Below are 11,078 nucleotides of genomic sequence, written 5' to 3'. Positions count from 1 at the left end.
TTTGCATATTTATGCTTTGAGCTCTGAAGGAGTAATATTACCCTGAGAGATTCCTTTTCCATTTTTTTAAAACTTCCTAGCCATGATGTAAACATCCATAAAAACCCAGGGAGTATAGTTTTCATACTGTTTTCATAGCTGAGTTGATGATGAAGTAATTGTCAGTTAGGTAGGAGAAAGGCTGTATCCATTCTGAAGCTGCAGAAAGAAGAGACTCCTGTGTAACAAAACTGACACGTGGTTTTTCCATCAGCTGGAGTATCATAATATACGTTAAGGTTAGAGGTTGTTATGTCCATTGAAAGTAACATGCAACTTGGAAAAATCTGTAATTCTGATGGGCTGTCTTCCTTCACAATTTATCCTGGAAGTAATAAAGTGACATACCTTGCTAAAAGGTATAAATACTGTGATACTATAAAAGGTATAAATACCACCCTTACACCCAGGTAAGGGGAACCCCTACCAGTGGTCTTGTACTTTAGGGGCACCACATATCACAGACACAAAAACATGTAAATTTTTAAAAGAACACATGGCATCTCTCTTGCTCAGAGTCCGTTGCTTAATCCTGGCACAGTTGGACTTGAAACCCTGAACATCCAGCGCAGGGAAAACGTATCTCTATCTCTTGACTTCTCACCTCAAAACAAAAAGAAATTGTGTCATGAAAGTTTCTGTGTTGTGAGGATGCGGGTTTTAGAGACAGACACTGCTTGGAGTGCAGAGATCTGAGCAACAGAAGTGGTTAGATCAGAGATAAGGAAAATTTACTGCGCTGGTCAAAGCCTTCTTTTCAATCTGAATGTAATAGATTCTTGCCTAATGAAGAATTATTTTCCAGTACAGTAGCACCAGCTGCCCATTTTTTTTTTGCTACTCTTCTAGTTCTAACTCCTGGCTCAAGAAGTACACATGAATTAGCATGGTATTTGCAACAGTTGCATGTGGTGTTTCAATAACATTCTGCATGTTGAGAAATTCATAGTACTCTAAATCTGTGCACATGTAGATTTAGATTTACACATTGAGTCAAATTTTCTTCTGCATTTGGACTCTTCCTTTGTGGGAATTGGCTGATGAATAGTTCCTGGGTATGGGTATTTAAAAATAAAATCATGGGGGACCAGATTTTCATACCGATACTCTGTTCAGAAAATAGAATACAGAATTTCTCTAACATATCTGTTGAGTGTAAAAGCAATGAGAGTATTGAAAATGCTAGTGAGAAGAAGGGCACAATGCAATGCAAACAAACTTAGAGTGAAAAATAGGAGATGAGGGGCCGGCCAGGTGGCGCAAGCGGTGAAGTGCGTGTGCTCCATTGCAGCGGCCCGGGGTTCGCCGGTTCGGATCCTGGGCTCGCACGGACGCACCGCTTGGCAATCCATGCTGTGGCAGCGTCCCATATAAAGTGGAGGAAGATGGGCACGGATGTTAGCCCAGGGCCAGTCGTCCTCAGGAAAAAAAAAAAAAGAGAGAGAGAGAAGGATTGGCAGATGTTAACACAGCGCTGATCTTCCTCACACACACAAAAAAAGACGATGAAAGAAAAGCTTGCTTTCTTGCTTTCTATATATACTTGAAACAAGAGTGCTCCTTCTTTTTTCTAAATGGTTATATTGAAATATAATCACATACCATACAATTCACCCATTTAAAGTGTACAATTCAATAGCTTTCAGCATTTCACAGAGCTGTGAACTGTCACCGTTATCAGTTTTAGAACATTCTCATTACCCCCAAAAGAAACCCCACACCCGTTTGTTATCACCTCCTATCCTCCCATGTCTCCCAGCCCTAGACAAACACTAATCTACTTCCTGTTTCTATAAATTTGCCTACTCCGGACATTTCCTATGAATAGAATCATCTAATACGTGACCTTTTGTGCCTGGCTTCTTTCATTTAGCCTCATGTTTTCAAGGTTCATCTTTGTTGGAGCATGTATCAGTAAGTACTTCATTTTTTTGTATTAGCAAATAATATTCCATTGTATGAATATACCTAATTTAATATATCAATTCATTGGTTGATGGATCCACTTTTGACTTGTATGAATAATGCTGCTCTGAACATTCAGATACAAGTTTATGTGAATATGTTTTCATTTCTCTTTGGGTATATACCTAGGAATGGAATTGCTGTGTCATATGGTAACTATGTTTAACCATTTGAGGAAGTGCCAGACTGTTTTCCCAAGTCACTGTGCCAGTTTACATTAAGGATTTTGGTCCGTTTCCCTGTTTGCAGCCTCCCAAGAAGGTGTAGATTACCAGCAAGGAGGCAGCTGCACTGTAAATCATACGGACAATTTCTAATTAGTCAAATTAAGTTACTCCCGTCCCCAAAATAAATGATGGGGGAAGTAGTGGAGGAAGGGAGGAAACAGGAGTATATGGTCTCTAGCTGAAACCCACATTTCCCAGGTTGGCCTCAAGGTTTGGTGGTGCACGTGGTAAGGATCCTAGCACAGTCTTATTTGTGTTTACCTTCAGGATTCTAACACTTCCATGCTTCTGGTCCTACTGGATGCAGATTGTGCAGTCAGTTGACATGAGGTGAGAGGAAAGATGAAAGTAGAGCCTGGCTCAAGGTCGGCTGCCCCCAGGGACTATGTTTGAGCTCTATGGAAAAGGGGCTACTATCAGAGGCTGGTGAATCTTGCACTGAGGACGCTGAGGCTGAGAAATAATTAGTACTAATTGGAACCCTGACAGGAATGAGAGAAATGCTCCTCCCTCCTTCATGGGCGCTGATATGCTTGAGAGCATCTTTGGCAGGGATGTCGGTACTCTCCAGGTGGCAATCAAATACAGAGAATGATGAGATATATTGCAGCAGTTTTGTGGGCAGAGGACATTGATGGGTGTGGGTGCTGGAGCAATACCAACAGCAGATGTCATCAGATGATTCTGACAGACTTGTTCATCGACACCTAGGAGATGCCTGTTGGGGGCTTGTTATTTACCTGGGTGAGGATATGAGGGGAGTCAAATGTCCTGCACTGGGCGATGTGGTTAAGAGCCAGGGAATTCCAGTCATTCCAATTAATATGGCTCATTTCTTATCCCTGATAGAGAGATTTCAGGAAACATGAGCTAGATACATAATTTTCTTTATTGTTTTCCAATCAATTTTGTTAGCTTTAAGTCCTCGATTAAATATCAAGTATAATATATCATATATCTCGTCCCTACCCTTTCCTCCTTTTTCCTTTCAGGGTCCTGTTCCAGCAAGGGTTTGGGTGGCATTACATGTAGGGACAAGATTACATACACTTGGTGTACCTTCTTTAGCCCTCTACAGGTGCAGGTGGTCCTCTCTCAGGGTCAGTGTACCTGCCCATCTTACTTTCCACTCAGAACATTCCTAGTTTTCCTCCCCAGGCACCAGCTCCAATAATAAGTTACTCAGGCAAAGTGAGCTAAACCTTCCTCTGAGACGGACACTTGTCCAATTCAATCCAAAGCATCGAGTCTACCTTTGCAACTGGTGTGAATTATGTTTTCCACCAGAGCCCTCTTGAAAAACAAGAGTGACTTCAGGGTTTTGTGTCTCTATTTTGTACTCAATAGGGAGAACTCTGCAACATGCATTTAGATTGCCTCCAGAATGGGGCATATAACAGAATGGGCCACACTTGCTCACTTCTCATTTCGGAGGTCAGAAGAGGACAGAGAATGTGGACAGAAGCACAAGATGTTAACAAGATTTAACAGAGAGAGGCAGCAGCCCACCCACTATCAGTGTGGGGACAGGGTGTTTGTGTGCATGGGGGTGCATGATGGTGTAGGTCGGCGTGTAAGCTGTAGCCCTGCACTCTTAAGGTTGTAGACAAAATTATTTGTTCTATTCAGTGGTTAAGATGGTAGACCAGTCTGGGTTATACGGAGCCAGTTCGTACCCAGTGTAACATTTCATTCATCAGTAGCTGAGTCTGGAAGACTTAAGGTACAGCAAAATTTCAGAAAATCCAGGACACCATTTATGGTCCATCACATGTAAGTTATTTGTTAATGGAATCTATGACTTTGTTTCAGAAATCCATACTGTACATACTGATGATCTCCAGTGCACACAACACTTTATAATAGAAACAGAAAATGAGATAAAACTGTATGATAGTAGTTGGAATTTTTAATTTACAAACACCTTGAATTTTATAGTATAATGTTTTAATTGCTTAATAAAATGTTAATATCTACTTAAATTTATTGAAATATACTTGACATATAACATTGTGTAATTTTAAGGTTACAACATGTTGATTTGATGCGTTTATGTATTATAATATGATTGTCATTGTAGCGATAGTTAGGTCCTCTATTATGCCGTATATTTCTCTTCTCTTTTTTGTGGTGGGAATAATTAAGATCTCATCGCTTAGGAAGTTTCATGATTATAATACAACAGTGTGGCTGTAATCACTGTACTGTGCATTAGATCTCCAGGTCTTATTTATCTCCTAGTTGCAAGTTTGTACCCTTAAACATCTCTCCCATTCCCCCACCCCTCAGGCCCTGGTAACTACCATTTAAATCTAAGCTAATTCTAAGAGGCAAACATTTTGCAACCCAGAGGGTGGCTGCTGATATCATGCTGGGTCAGCTGACTCTGTTTGGGTTCACACCGACCTTGATGTTGCAGGCTATGCAGTATTTACCTAGAAAATCCCATTTGCCTCAAGCCTATCATGAATTTTGTAGTTTCCCGGAAGATTTGAATCCTTTTCTTTGTTCTTCACCTGCTGTATTATGATTCTAGGGAGGGCAGAGAAGAGGTGAAATTTCCCCGTGTGGCTCCTGAAAAATGGTACTGTGATTGGCTGGACCTCATTGCTTCTCCTAACTGTGTTCCTTCCAGATTTGACCTGTTCTCTGCTCTTATTTTCAAACTATGTTCCCACCTCAGTTAATGAGACAATTGAACCCATGTTGTGTAGGGGAGTCTAGATTGAGGATTGTGTGAGGAGGAGGAGGGGGAAGAAGGCAGATGTCAGAGAGAGGGGACACCCAGTCCCATCTAAGCTTTGGTCCCCTAGCCTTTGGATGGACACAGGACATTTGTGTCTATGCAGGGCCGAACTGTGGAGGATCTAAAATGACTCTAAGGATGGAAAAACATTGCAAAAATGGACCACAGTGTTACCGATGTGAGCAATCTGGCTGCTTTCTATCAACATAGAAACAAACCCCACGCGTGGGGGGTGACTAAGCAAATGTCCCCGTGCAAACTGGTCCCAAGAAGTCCACTGGGAAATAGCCCCCTTACCAAGCCCCAGGACCTGTCCCAATCTAGTGCCTCTCCCAGAACGCCCTGAGCAATTCAAGTGCTAACACTTGGCCTGGTAATGTTCTCCATATCCCTGATCCAGTCCGGTGGCCAGTGTCTTAGTCCATGCCTATGCCACCCCAGTTGTTAATATTTTGAATACCAACTTGCTGGCGGGGTTTCAGCTCCCTTCCAGCAGTAGCCCTGAGGGCACCATGTCCCAGTTCCTCATTCCTCAGCTAAAGATGCTGAAGGGAAGAGGCCTCCAGAGTCCAAAGCCCCCTCAGAATTTTCACCTGCTTGCCCCGATTCTCCGTTCACCTCCTGAAGAAACGCCAAGAGAGACAAAGCCTCAGAATCTGCTCCATTTCTAGAAAGTCTACCCTGGGCAATTTTTTTCAGCTTGTCTTTCATCTTTTCTTTCTCCTTGGACTCCTGGTTTATTTTCACACCCTCTATAAAATGGAGGATGGCCTTGTCTTCACACTTCATTTGGTACCGCTGAAAGTTGCCATATCGCAGATGGAGCACTTGTTTGGCTACAGGAGTCAGCTCTTTGCTGAATTCTTTTTGGAAGTAATACTCTGCTTCCTCATACTGACCTGCTTGTGCATAGAAGCAGGCAAGGTAGGAGCAGGCATCGGGGAGATTTCCATTGATCTCATCAGCTCTCTTTAAATGAGCCACAGCTTGTCCTATTAGTTCCTGTACCTTCTCTCTTTTCCTATACGTTTCATTCTCTCCTACCTTCTGTATTTGGAGGACTTTTGCCCTATAGCAGCACCCAATATGGTAATGCAGGTGGGCATTGTTTGGCATGCGTTCTAGAGCCTTTCTAAGCAGTTCTATAGCTTTGTCCAGGGCACCTTTGCTTCGATAGAGCTTTGCTGCACTGCGAAGCACATCTGTTGCATGCGGGGCTTTCTCCAAAGCTTCTTCCACTAACCTCTCTCCTTCACCTTCTTCACTCATCTTGTGAAGTTTCAGAGCCAGGAGGACTTTAACATATTGGTTGTCAGGATTCAGCCGAATGGCTTGCCTCAGAGGGTCAATGGGATTCTGAGGCGGTGGCCGGTTATCTAGACGGTAGCTCGCAATTGCCAGTCCACAGATGACTTCTGGATTCTTTGGGTTCTTTTCCAGAGCCTTCTGAAAACACACCTTTGCCCTTTCATTTTGGTTTCCTCCACACTTGAACCGTGACCACCCTTCCTCACAATCTATTTCAGGTCTCTCAATTCTATAGTGGCTGGAAAACTTCTCGCACACTTGTTTTACCTTGTCTACATAAATTTGAGCTTCTGCGAGTCTGCCCATGTGATAGTAGACCCAGGCATAGTTTCCCCAGGTGACCAGACTTCTGATTTCTGCTTGGTCAGCATGCTCTTGCTGGATTAACTCTTCAGCCTGTTGTAAGCTTTCCAGGGCTGCCTCATTTTGGCCTCTGTGGTGTTTTATGTAGGCCAATATGTTGTACATTGTAGCTTTGAATTCATTGTTCTGGAACTCAATCTGGTTACACACTCTGTCTTCAAAATCATCCAAGGAATTTTCTCCCTCTAACAAGTTCCAGGTGAAATGGCATTTTAGTTGCCGTAGGCTGCTCTCCAAGGAGTTCTTTGTGGTCTCACTATAGGGGAAAACACAAAGATGGACATTTTGAGAAATAGCACAGATTTACCAATTCTTTTTTTTTCTTTCTGTATTTTGGTGTGTGTGTTATATGCTGGGGGAAGCAGGCATTGGGTAACTATGGGCAGCAGAAGAGTTAGGGAGAAGGAGTGGGCAGGTCTCTGAGCCTGGGGCTAGGTTTTCTGGAATAAGGCAGTGTTTGTGAGGTGGCGCTGGTCCTCCGCTCTCTGCTTGTGTCGGCCTCTGCAGGGGCTGCCAAATCTATGGCAACTGATTTTAGCGGAGGTTGGATTTTATGCGATGTTTAAGCAGTAATTCTATTTACTTGCTTTTTGTTTCTGTTCTTCATTTTTACCTAGAATTACTTTTGTATTTTGAAATTTTAGTTGTAAAATTTTCTACTCTTTTAATGGTTTGCCATTCTGATTTTAATCTCTTGTTATCCCTCTGAAATTCAACTCCATTTTATCTTCTATATTTTTAATTCCTTAGTTCTCCTTAATTTGTCTGTTTAAATCTTTATTAGTTTCTATGTCCTGTCTAATTATTTGTGCTTTTCATATATCCTGAATTGATTATTTTTGTTTTTCCAAATTTTGCTATCAATTTGGTTTTGTTTTGTCTTTTTATTATTTTGACATTCTATGTTCTCATTTTTTCTGAACTTTTCCATCTTAACCATTTAAATCTTAATTTCAACCATTCTTAATTTTTACTCATTTCCCCTGCTTTTGTATTATTCTGCCTCTTAACTTTATTATTATTATATATGTTAGCAGTGTCTTAAACTTTCATTTTGGAATAAAATATAATCATTTTTTCCTCCCCTCCTCCCCACCTCTACTTCTTAGACTGGTGATTTCTGTTTTTAACATGTCTCGTTGAGGTGATCTATTAATAATTTTGCATTTGTTGCTTTAATTTTCTTTTGAAATTTTATTTTTCCTCTCTTGCGGTTTGCTTTCGTAACAGGGGGTTAGAAGTGTGGCTACAGGAGGAGGCCCACAAGACAGCTAGCATCTTTTCTTGTGGAAAATGGTCTTTTTCCCTTAGGGTGCCCCTACAACTCTTCTGGAAAGATTTTCCATTCTCTCTAGTGTTCGTCCTCAAAATAGATAAATAAATAAATAAACAAATAAGCAAAACTAACCAAATAGAAACAGCAAACAGACAAATAAACAAAAAGCCTATCTTGAATAACTTTAGAGATGAGTAGGTTAAAAATCATTAATTGCCCAAAAGTGTTTCTCTACATTGCCTATGTGTTAGAAACTCTGAAATGTAGCTTTTTCTTACTTAAAAAATTTTTCTTCATGGCATATATGAATTAGCTCTTTTATCAGGAGCTGATATTCTAAATATTATGGATTATGACATAGAGAACCAATAGATATCTCTGAAGTCATGTAATGTGGCAAGGCTCACTTTTGAAACACTTGTCCAAAGTATTTGGACATTTTCTTCCTGCCCCCTATCTTTCACTTTTTATAGCCCCCTCCCACCACCTAATTTGATTGGACCAGGGCTGGGCACCCAAACTTGAGTGAAAGCTGGAAATGGAACTGAGAGGTAGTGAGGGAGCTGGAGCCAGTTTTCACATGTTATGAAGAGTACTGTGCACGCTGGGGTCTGATGGTGACCATATTCTGTAATATATGCTGCGAGTGAGTGACCCAGATGCACATGGAGAAGACACAGAGTCTGGAACCCTCAAGCTCTCCAGTGCTCTATTCTAGTCCTCCTGGGGTTGCTATAGTCCATGGGTCCTGTCAGCCATTCTAGGAACTTGAAATCAGTTCCTGGGCATATCTGTTACTTGAAACAAATGGAGATTTAACTACCTCAAGTAGAATAAACAAAAAATAGGATGGAAAATGGGTAGGAGTTTCCAGTCAGGGAAGGGACCCTCTGTCCTTTCAAAGCCCTGGGCAGGTCTCAGTGAAGAGCCAGGCTGTCTAAGCCTCTTGATATAACATGGGGGGAGGGGGGCAGGGAGCCCAAGAGAGTGCCTGGCTTGGTATCTGGCATTGTAATGACAGGAGCCTCCCCTTGAAAAGTTCATGTCCAATCTGATCTATTTTCCTTCTCAGTGAGGCTACAGGAAGATTCCCTTAGCACGTAAGCTGTTTAGCTCCTTTCTCATTTTATAAAAGAAACAGAGAGAGTGAATACAGTTGAAATTATCTCCAATATATAAAACATATAATCAATTGTGTATTTGCAGGATAGAGACATTTAATATATACACTCATAAAATCCCTTTGAGCAGCCATTCAAAAGGCATCCAATTTCACTGTGTGATTATGGGTTTTTGTTTCCACTGGTAAATCAGAAGCTGGTCCCAGATACTTGATTCCTGGACTCAGACTTGTGAGACTTATGCTCCCGATGCCTCTAGAAGTTCCAACTGTTTACACAACAACAATTTCTTCCCTTGCTTTTTGTCTGGTTGAAAGCCACAGTATCACCGTTCACCAGGCTCAGGTCTCATGCTGCCACTACAGTGTCTTAGAGCAGTACCAACACCACCAAGGAGCCTGTTAGAAATGCGCATCCTTGGATCCAAACTCAGAACTACCAAATCAGATCTAGGGGAGGAGCTAGAGCCCAGGAATCTGTCTTGTAAGCTCTCCAGGTGTTTGTTATGCATGCTCAAATTTGAGAACCACTGTCTTAGAGCATAGGGGCAATGCCTGGTGACAATGCTTATAGCTAAAGAATCAAAGAAAATTAGAAGAGAGCTTGATCAGTCTGTATTATTATGGGAAAGATTCTAAGAGAAGACCATGCTAAAATTGTAAGAATTAGGAACAAGGATTCTAAAGATTCTGAGTTACCATAAAAACAGGCATCCGGAAATACCTCAAATCTTTTTTTTTTTCCTATCAGGCAGACATGCAGACTAGCAGAAAAAAATATCATTTCTAGAAGAGAGATCAGGAAACTTATAGAAGGAGGGCACTGTGTTCTCTAGGAAGTAAGTGTCCTCTAGGCTGGTGTCACTGCATTCTGGAGCTCCCAGGACTGAAGCTTAGGCATCCTTACCCTCAAACTGGAGAAAATAGAAAGCTCCCTTCCTCCCCAATGAGCTAACACTTCCTCCCCAGGGCAATCTTATGTTTCTGGGTGTGAGAGGATGGGGACTATTTTCTCTAAGCACTCTATATCCAATTCATAATTCAGATAGGAGGACTTTAGCCAATCAGTGGAATTTTGGGGTAAAATACATTTCTGTTGAATGAATGAATACATTTTATGAGACGTAATACAAATCTGAGATGATGAACACATTAAACGTAATATCCACCTTAGCCTGAAGCAGGGTTGCTACCCTGAGTACATTTTTAACAATATCTGCTAAAAAGAGATCTTTTGTTAAATAAGAATCTTATTAAAAGCCCCTTACTTAATCCTTTCCGATAAGAAACAAAAGAGAGACAGTCTACAGGAGCTACATCTTTAGACTGTGGACTTAGTCTGCAGACCCCATCTTTAAATGAAGCACCTGCATGATTAATCTTCTCTCTCTCTGCCCCCTTCCTTCCTACCTCCTTTCTGACCTCAGCTCTCAGCTTCTCCGGTAGGAGGTAAGGCTATAAACAAACACTAAAGCAAAAGAATTCAGGAACTTGCCTTCATTAGAGCTGTTTAGGATTTGCCTTCCACATCAAGATTGATTAGACATTTTCAACACAATCAGAGAAGGGAGAATTGTTACCTCATGATTGCCGTGCACTTCTCAGCTGTTCTGAAAGGCCGCCGTTCAGGCTACTGTGCTCTTCAGAAATCCTCCTCCTCTGCCTCAAATAAATGCTCAAGAGACCTATATATAGAAGCATCAGCTAGTTCCTTTGCTTTGTTTCCCCTGCAACTGACATAAGGCAAGAGAAATGGAAACTGGAAAGTGAAATTGGCAGGTCTCTAAGAGGAAACGAATCCTGAATAAGAGGTAAGCTATTTGGTGCCCCTACCCCCACTCTGTGCAGTGACTCAGAACTTCCTCTTTGTGAATTGTATTAATGTCTTAGATCAGCTGACATCAATGGAGCCCAACTCGGAGAAGCATACATTTACCACGCACTCTGCCTCATTGTTGCAATGTTAACCCATCCTCACCCTGCCCACCCTTATCACCAGTGTGACCCTGCAAGCCACTGTAAGGAGCAGTTGTG

The 11,078-nt window shown here is 41.7% G+C and overlaps 1 protein-coding gene across 1 annotated transcript; it reads right to left on the bottom strand.

Moving 5' to 3' along the window:
* Window positions 1-4,136: 4,136 nt before the first annotated feature.
* Window positions 4,137-10,785, bottom strand: LOC131407235 (interferon-induced protein with tetratricopeptide repeats 2-like). The gene is made up of 2 exons (XM_058543497.1): window positions 10,625-10,785; window positions 4,137-6,904 (listed from the first exon to the last, which is right to left on the bottom strand). Exons 1-2 carry the CDS (start codon window positions 10,627-10,629, stop codon window positions 5,503-5,505), a joined length of 1,407 nt encoding a protein of 468 aa, XP_058399480.1. The 5' UTR covers window positions 10,630-10,785; the 3' UTR covers window positions 4,137-5,502.
* Window positions 10,786-11,078: the final 293 nt, after the last annotated feature.

Source organism: Diceros bicornis, chromosome 6 (assembly GCF_020826845.1).
Source record: "Diceros bicornis minor isolate mBicDic1 chromosome 6, mDicBic1.mat.cur, whole genome shotgun sequence".
Taxonomy (NCBI): domain Eukaryota; kingdom Metazoa; phylum Chordata; class Mammalia; order Perissodactyla; family Rhinocerotidae; genus Diceros; species Diceros bicornis.
This window is presented reverse-complemented; position numbering and strand designations above follow the sequence as displayed.